Source organism: Cherax quadricarinatus, chromosome 43, assembly GCF_038502225.1.
Source record: "Cherax quadricarinatus isolate ZL_2023a chromosome 43, ASM3850222v1, whole genome shotgun sequence".
NCBI classification, from domain to species: domain Eukaryota; kingdom Metazoa; phylum Arthropoda; class Malacostraca; order Decapoda; family Parastacidae; genus Cherax; species Cherax quadricarinatus.
In genome coordinates, this window is record NC_091334.1 from 26,163,228 (window position 1) to 26,180,192 (window position 16,965).

At 48.4% G+C, this 16,965-nt stretch overlaps 1 protein-coding gene and 1 long non-coding RNA gene across 2 annotated transcripts in view; one reads left to right on the forward strand and one right to left on the reverse strand.

The window, feature by feature from the left end:
* LOC138853931 (uncharacterized) overlaps positions 1-16,965 on the reverse strand; it is a 77,235-nt gene that overhangs the window by 36,616 nt on the left and 23,654 nt on the right. The window lies entirely within an intron of this gene.
* LOC128694200 (uncharacterized) overlaps positions 7,899-16,965 on the forward strand; it is a 37,789-nt gene continuing 28,722 nt past the window's right edge. The window contains exon 1 of the mRNA XM_053784193.2: positions 7,899-8,050. Coding sequence (XP_053640168.2) covers positions 8,042-8,050 — 9 coding nt within the window. The 5' untranslated portion in view covers positions 7,899-8,041. The remainder of the gene's footprint in view (positions 8,051-16,965) is intronic.

Genomic DNA, 16,965 nt, shown 5'->3' on the forward strand with positions numbered 1-16,965 from the left:
CAGCCTGTCCAGGTCTCTTTGCAGTCCTGCCTCATCCTCATCCGATTTATTTCTTCTCATCAACTTCACATCATCTGCGAATAGGGACACTTCAGAGTCTATTCCTTCCATCATGTCGTTCGCATATATCAAAAATAGCACTGGTCCTAGAACTGACCCCTGTGGGACCCCGCTCGTCACAGGCGCCCACTGTGATACCTCTTCACGTACCATGACTCGTTGTTGCCTCCCTGTCAGGTATTCCCTGATCCATTGCAGTGCCCTCCCTGTTATATGCGCCTGATCCTCCAGCTTCTGCACTAATCTCTTGTGAGAACTGTGTCAAAGGCCTTCCTGCAGTCTAGGAAAACGCAATCAACCCACCCTTCTCTCTCGTGTCTTACTTCCGTTACCTTGTCATAAAACTCCAGGAGGTTTGTGACACAGGATTTGCCGTCCATGAACCCATGCTGGTTTTCATTTATAATCTTGTTCCATTCCAGGTGTTCCACCACTCTCCTCCTGATAATCTTCTCCATGACTTTGGACACAGTACATGTCAGAGACACAGGTCTGTAGTTTAGTGCCTCATTTCTGTTTCCCCATATTTGGGGACTACATTTGCAGTCTTCCATTTCTCAGGTAGTTGCCCAGTTTCAAGGGATGTGTTGAAGATTGTGGTTAGGGGCATGCACAGCATCTCTGCCCCTTCTCTAAGGACCCATGGGGAGATGTTGTCCGGTCCCATTGCCTTTGAGGTGTCAAGGTCACTTAGCAGCTTCTGCACCTCCTCCTCGGTTGTTTGTATGTCATCCAACACTTGTTGGTATATTCCGTCTTGATGTTCCCTTCTGTGCTGTCTTCCCAAAGCCCTTCCTGTATCTACTGTAAAATCTTCCTTAAATCTCCTGTTTAGCTCCTCACATACCTCCTGATCATTTCTTGTGAGTTCTCCACCTTCTGTCCTCAATCTGATCACCTGGTCTTTGACTGTTGTCTTCCTCCTGATGTGGCTATACAACAGTTTCGGGTCAGTCTTGATTTTCGATGCTATGTTATTTTCATACTGTCGCTGGGCCTCCCTCCTTACCTGTGCATACTCGTTCCTGGCTCTGCGACTGATCTCCCTATTTTCATGTGTTCTCTGCCTTCTGTACTTTTTCTATTCTCTATTGCACTTTGTTTTTGCCTCCTTACACCGTCGGGTAAACCAGGGGCTAGTTCTGGTCTTCCCGTTGTTACTGTTGCCCTTGGGAATAAACCTTTCCACTGCCTCCTTGCATTTTGTTGTTACATGCTCCATCATTTCGTTTACTGGCTTTCCTGCCAGTTCTCTGTCCCACAGAACCTCCTGCAGGAAGTTCCTCAACCCTATGTAGTCCCCTCTTTTATAGTCTGGCTTTTCCCATTCAACTCCTGTTACTCTCTCCACTTGTAACTCTACTATGTATTCAAAGCACAGAACCACGTGGTCGCTAGCTCCTAGGGGACTCTCATATGTGATGTCCTCAATGTCTGAACTGTCCAGGGTGAACATAAGGTCCAATCTTGCTGGTTCATCCTCCCCTCTCACTCTGGTAGTGTCCTTAACATGTTGGTGCATGAGGTTTTCCAGCACCAGTGTGTGTGTGTGTGTATGTGTGTGTGTGTGTATGTGTGTGTGTACTCACCCAGTTGTGCTCACCTAGTTGAGATTGCAGGGGTCGAGTCCAAGCTCCTGGCCCTGCCTCTTCACTGGTCACCACTAGGTCACTCTCCCTGAACCATGAGCTTTATCGTACCTCTGCCTAAAGCTATGTATGGATCCTGCCTCCACTACATCGCTTCCCAAACTATTCCACTTCCTGATTACTCTGTGGCTGAAGAAATACTTCCTAACATCCCTGTGATTCATCTGTGTCTTCAGCTTCCAACTGTGTCCCCTTGTTACTGTGTCCAATCTCTGGAACATCCTGTCTTTGTCCACCTTGTCAATTCCTCTCAGTATTTTGTAAGCCGTTATCATGTCCCCCCTATCTCTCCTGTCCTCCAGTGTTGTCAGGTTGATTTCCCTTAGCCTCTCTTCGTAGGACATACCTCTTAGCTCTGGGACTAGTCTTGTGGCAAACCTTTGCACTTTCTCTAGTTTCTTTACGTGCTTGGCTAGGTGTTTACCTTGAGTTTACCTGGAGAGAGTTCCGGGGGTCAACGCCCCCGCGGCCCGGTCTGTGACCAGGCCTCCTGGTGGATCAAAGCCTGATCAACCAGGCTGTTACTGCTGGCTGCATGCAAACCAACATACGAGCCACAGCCCGGCTGGTCAGGAACCGACTTTAGGTGCTTGTCCAGTGCCAGCTTGAAGACTGCCAGGGGTCTGTTGGTAATCCCCCTTATGTGTGCTGGGAGGCAGTTGAACAGTCTCGGGCCCCTGACACTTATTGTATGGTCTCTTAACGTGCTAGTGACACCCCTGCTTTTCATTGGGGGGATGTTGCATCGTCTGCCAAGTCTTTTGCTTTCGTAGTGAGTGATTTTCGTGTGCAAGTTCGGTACTAGTCCCTCTAGGATTTTCCAGGTGTATATAATCATGTATCTCTCCCGCCTGCATTCCAGGGAATACAGGTTTAGGAACCTCAAGTGCTCCCAGTAATTGAGGTGTTTTATCTCCGTTATGCGCGCCATGAAGGTTCTCTGTATATTTTCTAGGTCAGCAATTTCACCTGCCTTGAAAGGTGCTGTTAGTGTGCAGCAATATTCCAGCCTAGATAGAACAAGTGACCTGAAGAGTGTCATCATGGGCTTGGCCTCCCTAGTTTTGAAGGTTCTCATTATCCATCCTGTCATTTTTCTAGCAGATGCGATTGATACAATGTTATGGTCCTTGAAGGTGAGATCCTCCGACATGATCACTCCCAGGTCTTTGACGTTGGTGTTTCGCTCTATTTTGTGGCCAGAATTTGTTTTGTACTCTGATGAAGATTTAATTTCCTCGTGTTTACCATATCTGAGTAATTGAAATTTCTCATCGTTGAACTTCATATTGTTTTCTGCAGCCCACTGAAAGATTTAGTTGATGTCCGCCTGGAGCCTTGCAGTGTCTGCAATGGAAGACACTGTCATGCAGATTCGGGTGTCATCTGCAAAGGAAGACACGGTGCTGTGGCTGACATCCTTGTCTATGTCGGATATGAGGATGAGGAACAAGATGGGAGCGAGTACTGTGCCTTGTGGAACAGAGCTTTTCACCGTGCCTGCCTCGGACTTTACTCTGTTGACGACTACTCTCTGTGTTCTGTTAGTGAGGAAATTATAGATCCATCTACCAACTTTTCCTGTTATTCCTTTAGCACGCATTTTGTGCGCTGTTACGCCATGGTCACACTTGTCGAAGGTGTATATTACATCTGCATTCTTTTTGTCTTCTAGTGCATTTAGGACCTTGTCGTAGTGATCCAATAGTTGAGACAGACAGGAGCGACCTGTTCTAAACCCATGTTGCCCTGGGTTGTGTAACTGATGGGTTTCTAGATGGGTGGTGATCTTGCTTCTTAGGACCCTTTCAAAGATTTTTATGATATGGGATGTTAGTGCTATCGGTCTGTAGTTCTTTGCTGTTGCTTTACTGCCCCCTTCGTGGAGTGGGGCTATGTCTGTTGTTTTTAGTACCTGTGGGACGACCCCCGTGTCCATACTCCCTCTCCATAGGATGGTAAAGGCTCGTGATAGGGGCTTCTTGCAGTTCTTGACGAACACGGAGTTCCATGAGTCTGGCCCTGGTGTGGGTTCCAAACTGGTGCCGCATACTCCAATATGGGCCTAACGTACACGGTGTACAGGGTCCTGAACGATTCCTTATTAAGATGTCGGAATGCTGTTCTGAGGTTTGCTAGGCGCCCATATGCTGCAGCAGTTATTTGGTTGATGCACGCTTCAGGAGATGTGCCTGATGTTATACTCACCCCAAGATGTTTTTCCTTGAGTGAGGTTTGTAGTCTCTGGCCCCTTAGACTGCACTCCATCTGCAGTCTTCTTTGCCCTTCCCCAATCTTCATGACTTTGCGCTTGGTGGGATCGAACTCTAGGAGCCAGTTTCTGGACCAGGCCTGCAATCAGTCCAGATCCCTTTGTAGTTCTGCCTGGTCCTCGCCCGATTGAATTCTTCTCATCATCTGCAAACAGGGACACTTTGGAGTCTATTCCTTCTGTCATGTCACTCACAAATACCAGAAACAGCACTGGTCCTAGGACTGATCCCTGTGGGACCCCACTCGTCACAGGCGCCCACTCTGATACCTTACCATGTACCATGATTCGCTGTTGTCTTCCTGACAAGTATTCCCTGATCCATTGTAGTGCCTTCCCTGTTATCCCTGCTTGGTCCTGTGTCAAACGCCTTCTTGCAGTCCAAGAAAATGCAATCCACCCACCCCTCTCTCTCTTGTCTTACTGCTGTCACCTTGTCATAAAACTCCAGTAAGTTTGTGACACAGGATTTCCCGTCCCTGAAACCATGTTGGGTGCTGTTGATGAGATCATTCCATTCTAGGTGTTCCACCACTCTTCTCCTGACAATCTTCTCCATGACTTTGCATACTATACATGTCAGTGACACTGGTCTGTAGTTTAGTGCTTCGTGTCTGTCTCCTTTTTTTTAAGTTTGGACTACTTTTGCTGTCTTCCATACCTCAGATAATCTCCCTGTTTCTATATATGTGTTGAAGCTTGTTGTTAGTGGTACACATAGTGCCTCTGCTCCCTCTCTCAAGACCCATGGAGAGATGTTGTCCGGTCCCATCACCTTTGAGGTATCTAGCTCACTTATCAGCCTCTTCACTTCTTCCTCGGTTGTATGTTTTGTATCCAACACTTGATGGTGCACCCCACCTCTGCATCTTTCTGGATGTCCTTCTGTCTCCTTTGTGAACACTTCTTTAAATCTTCTGTTGAGTTCCTCACATACTTCGTGGTTGTTTCTTGTGATCTTTTCTCCTTCCTTCCTTAGTCTGATTACCTAGTCTTTGACTGTTGTTTTCCTCCTGATGTGGCTGTACAACAACTTTGGGTGAGATTAGGCTTTCGCTGCTATGTCATTTTCATATTGTCGTTGGGCCTCCCTTCTTACCTGTGCATAGTCATTTCTGGCTCTACGACTGCTCTCCTTATTCTCCTGGGTCCTTTGCCTTCTATACTACTTCCATTCCCTAGCACACTTGGTTTTGGCCTCTCTTCACCCTTGGGTGAACCACGGGCTCATCCTGGCTTTTTCATTATTCATGTTACCCTTGGGTACAAACCTCTCCTCAGCCTCCTTGCATATTGTTGTCACATATTCCATCATCTCATTTACTGACTTTCCTGTCAGTTCTCTGTCCCACTGAACCTTGTTCAGGAAGTTCTTCATTCTTGCGTAGTCCCCCTTCTTGTAGTGTGGTTTCATTCGTCTGGCTCTTCCTGTTTTCCCCTCCACTTGTAGCTCTACTGTGTATTTGAATCTTAAAACCACAAGATCACTGGCCTCCAGGGGTCTTTCATATGTGATGTCTTCAATATCTACACTACTCAAGGTGAATACTAGGTCCAGTCTCTCTGGGTCATCCTCTCCTCTCTCTCTTGTAGTGTCCCTTACGTGTTGGTACATGAAGTTTTCCAGTACCACCTCCATCATCTTAGCCCTCCATGTATCTTGGCATCCATGTGGCGCCAAGTTCTCCCAATCAATTTCCTTGTAGTTGAAGTCACCCATGATTAGTAACTTTGCCCTGCATACACGAGCCCTTCTTGCCACTTCAGCCAGTGTGTCAACCATCATTCTATTATTCTCATCATACTCTTGCCTTGGCCTCCTGCTGTTCTGTGGTAGGTTATATATCACTGCAATTACCACCTTGGGATCTCCAGACTGAAGCATTCCTACTGTGTAATCCCTTGCTTCTCCACTGTCTCCTCTCTCCAGCTCATCAAAATCCCATCGGTTTTTGACCAGCAGTGCCACTCCTCCACCCCCCTGTTCCCTCTGTCTTTCCTCAGGATCTGATGTCTCGTTGGAAAGATGGCATCTGTTAACATACCTGTGAGCTTGGTTTCTGTGAGAACTATGATGTCTGGTGATGCCTCTTTGACTCTTTCGTGCCACTCCTCCTACTTATTTGTTATTCCATCAGTGTTGGTGTATCATACCTTCAGTTTCCTCTCCAACACTGTGTTTTGGGGGGTCTGTGAGGGTGGGGGGGGGGGGCCTTTCAGTGTACTGTGGGATTCTATAGGTGAGTGCTGGGTGAGTGTGTGTGGGTGTGTGTATTAGCCTTTGGTTGTCACCACCCACACTGCCTGAGGGGGCTGAACTATAGCTCCTGGCCTGGTAATATCCACCACCTTTCCATCACCAATCCGGCTTTGCCCACAAACAAACAGAAGTATTTTCAAGTAACTGCCCAAAATATCTTTAATTATTCAGTAAAATGAGCTCTGAGAGTGGTGAATCGACCCCCTGCATGCAGAATTAGGCGAGTGCAAAAGAGAGTTCTTGCTGCCGAGGTCTCAGTCGGTCTAGCAGCTGAACTAGACCCCGTTGTTACGACCGTACTCTCACCCTAGCTATACCAACCCGGAAATCGAACCCTGGCTCCCTCCCGTGTGAACCCAGTGCTCCACCAGGAAACCCAGGAGACAGCCGGATAGTTGGTGCACCTGGGTAGGTACCTATCCTCCAGCTGGAGGGAGGGATGGAGGGACTGGAGAAGGATGTAGTGGAGTGTTGTGGTCATGTGAAGGGACTACTACTAACCACACAATAGAGCGAAAAAGTAATGTGAAGGACCTGGGAGTGATAATGCTAGAGGATCTCACATTCAAAGATCACAGCAATGTATCTACCTCATCTGCTAGGAAAATGACAGGATGGATAATGAGAATCTTCAGAACTAGGGACGCCAAGCCCATGATGATTCTCTTCAAATCGCTTGTCCTCTCTAGGCTGGAATACTGCTGTACACTAACGTCCCCCTTCAAGGCTGGCAACATTGCAGACCTGGAGAGTGTACAGAGAACTTTCACGGTACACATAAGTCCGATAAAGCACCTAAACTACTGGGAACGGTTGAAGGTCCTTCATCTGTATTCCCTGGAACGCAGGCGAGAGAGATACATGATAATATACACTTGGAAGGTCCTGGGATTGGTACCAAACTTGCACACGAAAATCACTCCATATGAAAGCAAAAGACTCGGCAGGAGATGGAACATTCCCTCGATGAAAAGCAGAGGCGCCACGAGTACACTGAGAAACAACACAGTAAGTGTCCTGGGCCCAAGACTGTTCAACTGCCTCCCAGCATACATAAGGGGGATTACCAATAGACCCCTGGCTGTCTTCAAGACCCCTGACTGTCTTCAAGACCCCTGGCTGTCTTCAAGACCCCTGGCTGTCTTCAAGACCCCTGGCTGTCTTCAAGACCCCTGGCTGTCTTCAAGACCCCTGACTGTCTTCAAGACCCCTGGCTGTCTTCAAGACCCCTGGCTGTCTTCAAGACCCCTGGCTGTCTTCAAGACTACTGGCTGTCTTCAAGAAGTCACTGGACAGGCACCTAAAGTCAGTACCTGACCAACCGGGCTGTGGTTCGTACATCAGTTTGCATGTGGCCAATAGTAACAGTCTGGTTGATCAGACCTAGATCCACCACGAGGCCTGGTCTCAGACCGGGCCGCCGGGGCATTGAACTCCGAACCCTCGCCAGGTATTCTCCAGGTATACCCTTGTGTCTGTCCAGGAAGTCGAACCCTGGCCCCCTCCTTTGTGAACCCAGGAGACACCCGGATTGTTGGAGCCTCCGGGTAGGTACCTATCCACCACCTGGAGAGAGGGATGGAGGGGATGGAGGTGGATATAGTGGAGTGGGTGGGAGAGAGGGTGGGAGAGAGATAATACAAGATGGCCGCCGAGGGAGCGGCTATATAAAGGCAGTTGAAGCATCCTCCTGACTGTAGTTATATTCCAGGAGGGATACATACAGGTAGCCCTCACTCCAGCACCGCGGATCTACAACGGTACAATCAACGGTACACATGAACTAGAAGAGTACCGGCTATGAGAACGGTAAGTGTTGTGTATGCCCTGTGAGGGATACCTCTGCACCCACAGGTTACACCTTTATACCCACAGGGGCTACCTCAGTACCCACAGGGGACTCCTCTGTACCCAGGGTACCAATGTACCCAGAGGGATACCTTATACCCAGGGTACCTGTGTACCCAGATGGGATGCCTGTACACTCAGGGTAACTGTGTACCCAGAAGGGATACCTTTATACCCAGGGTACCTGTGTACCCAGAGTACCTGTGAACCCCAAGGGGATACCTGTGTACCTAGAGTGCCTGTGTAACCAGAGTATCTGTGTAACCGGAGGGGATACCTGTGCACCCAGGGTACCTACACACCCAGGTAGGATACATGCTCACCCAGGGTACCTGTGTACTTAAAGGGGATACCATACCTATGTACCCAGAAGGTATACCTGTGTACCCAGAAAGAATACTTGTAAACCCAGAGGGATACCTGTGTCGTAAAGTGTACATCCAGAGGGATACCTGTTTTATAGAGATACCCGTGTCGTAAAGTGTACACCCAGAAGGATACCTGTGTTGAACTGTGTACACTCACAGGGATACGCGTGTCGTAATGTGTCCACCCATAGGAATACCTGTGTAGTAATGTGTACACTCAGAGGGATACCCGTGACGTAATGCGTACACTCATGGGGATAACTGTAGCAAGGTGCACACTCAGGAGATACATGTGTAATAATGTGTAAACTCAGGGGATACCTGTGTAATAATGTGTAAACTCAGGGGATACCTGTGTAGTAATGTGTACACTCAGGGGATATCTGCGATGTAACGTGTACACTCAGGGAATACCTGTGTCGCAAAGTGTGCACGTAGGGGGATACCCGAGTTGTAGTGTGAGCACCCACAGGATAACTGGAGGGAGTATACCTGCATGGTGTTTCGGGAGTCAACACCCCCGCGGCCCGGTTCATGACCAGGCTTCGTGGTGAATCATGACTTGATCAACCAGGTTGTTACTGCTGGTCACACGTAAACAAACGTACAAACTCCAGCCTGAGTGGTCAGGTGCTGACTTTATGTGTCTGTTAAGCTCCGTCTGGAAGACAACCAGAGGGGTCTTGAAGACAACCAGGGGTCTTGAAGACAACCAGGGGTCTTGAAGACAACCAGGGGTCTTGAAGACAACCAGGGATCTTGAAGACAACCAGGGGTCTTGAAGACAACCAGGGGTCTTGAAGACAACTAGGGGTCTTGAAGACAACCAGGAGGTCTTGAAGACAACCAGGGGTCTTGAAGACAACCAGGAGTCATGAAGACAACCAGGGGTCTTGAAGACAACCAGGAATCTTGAAGACAACCAGGGGTCTTGAAGACAAACAGGGGTCTTGAAGACAACCAGGAGTCTTGAAAACAACCAAGGGTCTTGAAGACAACCAGGGGTCTTGAAGACAAAACCAGGGGTCTTGAAGACAACCAGGGGTCTTGAAGACAACCAGGGGTCTTCAAGACAACCAGGGGTCTTGAAGACAACCAGTGGTCTTGAAGACAACCAGGGGTCTTGAAGACAACCAGGAGTCTTGAAGACAACCAGGAGTCTTGAAGACAACCAGGGGTCTTGAAAACAACCAGGAGTCTTGAAGACAACCAGGGGTCTTGAAGACAACCAGGAGTCTTGAAAACAACCAGGGGTCTTGAAGACAACCAGGGGTCTTGAAGACAACCAGGGGTCTTGAAGACAACCAGGAGTCTTGAAGACAACCAGGGGTCTTGAAGACAACCAGGAGTCTTGAAGACAACCAGGGGTCTTGAAGACAACCAGGGGTCTTGAAGACAACAAGGGGTCTTGAAGTCAACCAGGAGTCTTGAAGACAACCAGGAGTCTTGATGACAACCAGGGGTCTTGAAGACAACAAGGGGTCTTGAAGACAACCAGGAGTCTTGAAGACAACCAGGAGTCTTGAAGACAACCAGGAGTCTTGAAGACAACCAGGGGTCTTGAAGACAACCAGGGGTCTTGAAGACAACCAGGAGTCTTGAAGACAACCAGGAGTCTTGAAGACAGCCAGGAGTTTTGAAGGCAACCAGGGGTCTTGAAGACAACCATGAGTCTTGAAAACAACCAGGAGTCTTGAAGACAACCAGGGGTCTTGAAGACAACCAGGAGTCTTGAAGACAACCAGGGGTCTTGAAGACAACCAGGAGTCTTGAAGACAACCAGGGGTCTTGAAGACAACCAGGGGTCTTGAAGACAACCAGGGGTCTTGAAGACAACCAGGGGTCTTGAAGACAACCAGAGGGGTCTTGAAGACAACCAGGAGTCTTGAAGACAACCAGGGGTCTAGAAGACAACCAGGGGTCTTGAAGACAACCAGGGATCTTGAAGACAACCAGGAGTCTTGAAGCCAACCAGGGGTCTTGAAGACAACAAGGGGTCTTGAAGACAACAAGGGTTCTTGAAGACTACCAGGAGTCTTGAAGACAACCAGGAGTCTTGAAGACAACCAGGGGTCTTGAAGACAACCAGGGGTCTTGAAGACAACCAGGGGTCTTGAAGACAACCAGGAGTCTTGAAGACAACCAGGGATCTTGAAGACAACCAGGAGTCTTGAAGTCAACCAGGGGTCTTGAAAACAACCAGGAGTCTTGAAGACAACCAGGGGTCTTGAAAACAACCAGGGGCCTTGAAGACAACCAGAAGTCTTGAAGACAACCAGGAGTCTTGAATACAACCAGGAGTCTTGAAGACAACCAGGAGTCTTGAAGACAACTAGGCGTCTTGAAGACAACCAGGGGTCTTGAATACAACTAGGAGTCTTGAAGGCAACCAGGGGTCTTGAAGACAACCATGAGTCTTGAAGACAACCAGGGGCCTTGAAGACAACCAGGGGTCTTGACAACCAGGAGTCTTGAAGACAACCAGGGGCTTTGAAGACAACCAAAGGTCTTGAAGACAACCAGGGGTCTTGAAGACAACCAGGGGTCTTGAAAACAACCAGGGGTCTTGAAGACAACCAGGGGTCTTGAAGCCAACCAGAGGGGTCTTGAAGACAACCAGGAGTCTTGAAGATAACCAGGGGTCTTGAAGACAACCAGGGGTCTTGAAGACAACGAGGGGTCTTGAAAAGAACCAGAGGGTTCTTGAAGACAACCAGGAGTCTTGAAGACAACCAGGGGTTTTGAAGACAACCAGGGGTCTTGAAGACAACCAGGGGTCTAGAAGACAACCAGGGGTCTTGAAGGCAACCAGGGGTCTTGAAGACAACCAGGAGTCTTGAAGACAACCAGGGGTCTTGAAGACAACAAGGGGTCTTGAAGACAAAAAGGGGTCTTGAAGACAACCAGGAGTCTTGAAGACAACTAGGAGTCTTGAAGACAACCAGGAATCTTGAAGACAACCAGGGGTCTTGAAGACAACCAGGGGTCTTGAAGACAACCAGGGGTCTAGAAGACAACCAGGGGTCTGGAAGACAACCAGAGGGGTCTTGAAGACAACCAGGGGTCTTGAAGACAACCAGGAGTCTTGAAGACAACCAGGAGTCTTGAAGACAACCAGGGGTCTTGAAGACAACCAGAGGGGTCTTGAAGGCAACCAGGGGGTCTTGAATACAACCAGGGGTCTTGAAGACAACCAGGAGGTCTTGAAGACAACCAGGGGTCTTGAAGACAGCCAGGAGTCTTGAAGACAGCCAGGAGTCTTGAAGACAACCAAGGGGTCTTGAAGACAGCCAGGAGTCTTGAAGATAGCCATGATTCTTGAAGAGAACCAGGGGGTCTTGAAGATAACCAGGGCGTCTTAAAGACAACCAAGGGTCTTGAAGACAACCATGGGTTTTGAAGACAACCAGATGGGTCTTGAAGACAACCAGAGGTCTTGAAGACAACCAGAGGGGTCTTGAAGGAAACCAGGGGTCTTGAAAACAACCAGAGGGGTCTTGAAGACAACCAGGGGGGTCTTGAAGACAACCAATGGTGTATTGAAGACAGCCAGGGGTCTTGAAGACAACCAGAGGGGTCTTGAAGGCAACCAGGGGGTCTTGAATACAGCCAGGGGTCTTGAAGACAATCAGGAGGTCTTGAAGACAACCAGGGGTCTTGAAGACAGCCAGGAGTCTTGAAGACAGCCAGGAGTCTTGAAGACAACCAAGGGGTCTTGAAGACAACCAGGAGTCTTGAAGACAGCCATGATTCTTGAAGAGAACCAGGGGGGTCTTGAAGACAACCAGGGGGTCTTAAAGACAACCAAGGGTCTTGAAGACAACCAAAGGTCTTGAAGACAACCAGGGGTCTTAAAGACAAGGAGGGGTCCTGAAAATAACAAGTGGCCTTGAAGAGAGCCAAGGGTCTTGAAGACAACCAGGAGTCTTGAAGACAGGGGTCTTGAAAACAGTCAGGGGTGTTGAAGACAGCCAGGGGTCCTGAAGACAACCAGTGGTCTTGAAGATAGCCACGGATCTTGAAGACAGCCAGGGGTCTTGAAGACAACCAGGAGACTTGAAGACAACCATGGTTCTTGAAGACAGTCAGGGGTCTTGAAGACAGCTAGGGGTCTTGAAGACAACCAGGAGTCTTGAAGACAACCAGGGGTCTTGAAGACAGTCAGGGGTCTTAAAGACAACCAGGAGACTTGAAGACAACCATTGGTCTTGAAGACAGTCAGGGGTCTTGAAGACAGCTAGGGGTCTTGAAGACAACCAGGAGTCTTGAAGACAACCAAGGGTCTTGAAGATAGCCAGGGGTCTTAAAGACAGTCAGGGTCTTGAAGACAGCCAGGAGTATTGAAGACAACCAGGGGTCTTGAAGACAACCAGGAGTATTGAAGACAACCAGGGGTCTTGAAGACAACCAGGAGTCTTGAAGACAACCAGGGGTCTTGAAGACAGCCAGGAGTATTGAAGACAGCCAGGGGTCTTGAAGACAACCAGGGGTCTTGAAGACAGCCAGGAGTATTGAAGACAACCAGGAGTCTTGAGGACTAGTACCACTACCACCACCAGCAACAGTACCACCACCACTAGCAACACTACTACCACCAGCAACGTCACCACCAGCAACACTACCACTGCTACCAGCAACACTACCACTACCACCAGCAACACGACCACTACCACCAGCAACACGACCACTACCACCAGCAGCTGTACCACCAGCAACACTACCACCAGCAGCACTACCACCAGCAGCACTACCACCAGCAGCACTACCACCAGCAACACTACCACCAGCAACACTACCACCAGCAACACCACCACCAGCAACACTATCGCCACCAACTGAATACAACTTAAGGCCAGTGGAAAGTCAAGGTTAGGCCAAGGTGACCAACACAACACAACACACACACAAATACACATTGAGCCACATCACGAGGAAGACAACAGTCATGGACCAGGTGATCAGGCTGAGAAAAGATGGTGGGGAACTCATAAGTAACGACCAGGAGGTATGTGAGGAGCTCAACATGAGATTTAAGGAAGTATTTACAGTGGAGACAGCAAGGACTCTGGGAGGACAGATCAGAGGGGGACACCAACAAGGAATATACCAACAAGTGTTGGATTACATACACACAACTGAGGAGGAGGCGAAGAAACTGCTAAAGGACTTTGATACCTCAAAGGCAATGGGACCGGACAACAACTCCCCGTGGGTCCTTAGAGAGGGAGCAGATATGCTGTGTGTCCCTTGAAACTGGACAACTACCTGAGGTATGGAAGATGGCAAATGTAGTTCCCATTTTTAAAAAAAAGGAGACAGAAAGGAGGCACTAAACTATCGACCTGTGTCACTGACGTGTATAGTATGCAAAGTCATGGAGAAGATTATCAGGAGGAGAGTGGTGGAGCACCTGGAGCGGAACAAGAGTATAAATGCCAACCAGCATGGATTTATGGAAGACAAATCCTGTGTCACAAACCTTCTGGAGTTTTATGATAATGTATCAGAAGTAAGACACGAGAGAGAGGGGTGGGCTGATTGCATCTTCTTGGACTGCAAGAAGGCTTTTGACACAGTTCCTCACAAGAGATTAGTGCAGAAACTGGAGGATCAGGCGCGTATAACAGGAAGGGCACTGCAATGGATCAGAGAATACCTGACAGGGAGGCAACAGCAAGTCATGGTACATGATGAGAAATCACAGTGGGCACCAGTGACGAGCGGGGTCCCACAGGGGTCAGTCCTAGGACCAGTGTTATTTTTGGTATACGTGAATGACATGACGGTAGGGTTAGACTCAGAAATGTCCCTGTTTGCAGAGGATGTGAAGTTAATGAGGAGAATTAAATCAGATGAGGATCAGGCAGGTCTTCAAAGAGACCTGGACAGGCTGGACACCTGGTCCAGCAACTGGCTTCTCGAATTTAACCCGGCCAAATGCAAAGTCATAAAGATCGGGGAAGGGCAAAGAAGACCGCAGACGGAGTATAGGCTAGGTGGCCAAAGACTGCAAACCTCACTCAAGGAGAAAGATCTTGGGGTGAGTATAACACCGAGCATGTCTCCGGAAGCACACATCAACCAGATAATTGCTGCAGCATATGCAGCATAGCGTTCCTATACCTCAAAGGAATCGTCCAAGACACTGTACACCATGTACGTCAGGCCCATACTGGAGTATGAAGCTCCTGTTTGGAACCCACACCTGGTCAAGCACGTCAAGAAATTAGAGAAAGTGCAAAGGTTTGCAACTAGGCTAGTTCCAGAGCTCAGGGGAATGTCCTACGAAGAAAGGTTAAGGAAAATCGACCTGACGACACTGGAGGACAGAAGGGTCAGGGGAGACATGATAATGACATACAAAATACTGTGTGGAATAGACAAGGTGAACAGAGACAGGATATTCCTAAGAGGGGACACAGAAACAAGGGGTCACAATTGGAAGTTGAAGACTCAGATGAATCAAAGGGATGTTAGGAAGTATTTCTTCAGTCATAGAGTTATCAAGCAGTGGAATAGCCTAGAAAGTGAAGTAGTGGAGGCGGGAACCATACACAGCTTTATGATGAGTTATGATAAAGCTCATGGAGCAGGGAGAGAGAGAGAGAGAGAGGACCTAGTAGCACTCGGTGAAGAGGCGAGGCCAGAAGCTGAGTCTCGACCCCTGCAACCACAATTAGGTGAGTACATATACTTGAGACAGTCAACCCCACACCTCTGCCCACCTTAAAGTTAACCAGTCAGAACGTATTTATTCACTTATCTTCCGTTCTGGTCTTTTGTTCGCTAGACATTGTCCCTGTGTGTGTGTGGGGGGGGTGTACTCTCCTAATTGTGGTTTCAGGGGTCACTTCACAGCTCCTGGCCCCGCCTCTTCACTTATCGCTACTGGGTCCTCTCTCTCCACCTGCTCCATGAGCTTTATCATACCTCTTCTTAAAGCTATGTATGGATCCTGCCTCCACTACATCACTACCCAGGCTATTCCATTTCCTGACTACTCTGTGGCTGAAGAAATACTTCCTAACATCCCTGTGACTTATCTGAGTCTTCAACTTCCAACTGTGACCCCTTGTTGCTGTGTCACATCTCTGGAACATTCTCTCTCTGTCCACCTTATTGATTCCTCTCAGTATTTTATATGTCGTTATCATGTCCCCCCTATCTCTCCTGTCCTCCAGTGTCGTCAGGTTGATTTCCCTTAACCTCTCCTCATAGGACATACCTCTTAGCTCTGGGACTAGTCTTGTTGCAAACCTTTGCACTTTCTCTAGTTTCTTCACGTGCTTGGCTAGGTGTGGGTTCCAAACTGGTGCCGCATACTCCAATATGGGCCTAACGTACACGGTGTACAGGGTCCTGAATGATTCCTTATTAAGATGTCGGAATGCTGTTCTGAGGTTTGCCAGGCGCCCATATGCTGCAGCAGTTATTTGATTAATTTGTGCTTTCAGCGACATGCTCGGTGTTATACTTACCCCCAGATATTTCTCCTTGAATGAGGTTTTTGTAGCCTTTGGCCACCTAGCCTATACTCTGTCTGCGGTCTTCTTTGCCCTTCCCCAATCTTCATGACTTTACATTTGGCCGGGTTAAATTCTTGGATCCAGTTGCTGGACCAGGTGTCCAGTCTGTCCAGGTCTCTTTGTAGACCTGTCTGGCTCTAGGACTGACCCCTGTGGGACCCCGCTCGTCACAGGAGCCCACTGTGATACTTCGTCATGTACAATGACTCGTTGTTGTCTCCCTGTCAGGTATTCTCTAATCCATTGCAGTGCCCTTCCTGTTATATGTGCCTGATCCTCCAGTTTCTGCACTAATCTCTAGTGAAGAACTGTGTTTAAGACCTTCTTGCAGTCCAAGAAAATGCAATCAACCCACCCCTTGACCTCATGTCTTACTGCAATTACCTTGTCATAAAATTCCAGTAGGTTTGTGACACAAGATTTGCCTTCTATGAATCCCTGCTGAATGTCCTTTATAACCTTCTTCCCTTCCAGGTGCTCCACAACTCTCCTGATAATCTTCTCCATGTCTTTGCATACTATACATGTCAGTGACACTGGTCTATAATTTGGTGCCTTGTTTCTGTCTCCTTTCTTAAAGATGGGGACTACATTTGCCATCTTCCATACCCAGTTTCAAGGGATGTGTTGAAGATTGTGGTTAGTGACACATACAGTGTCTCTGCTCCCTCTCTTAGGATCCACAGAGAGATGTTGTCCAGTCCCACCGCCTTTGAGGTATCAAGGTCACCTGGGATCTTCTTCACCTCCTCCTCAGTTGTGTGTATGTCATCCAACACTTGTTGGTATATTCCTTGTTGGTGTCCCCCTCTGTTCTGTCCTCCCAGAGTTCTTGCTGTCTCCACTGTAAATACTTCCTTAAATCTCATGTTGAGCTCCTCACATACCTCTTGGTCGTTACTTCTGAGTTCCCCGCATTCTTTCCTCAGCCTGATTACCTGGTCCATGACTGTTGTCTTCCTCCTGATGTGTGTGTGTGTGT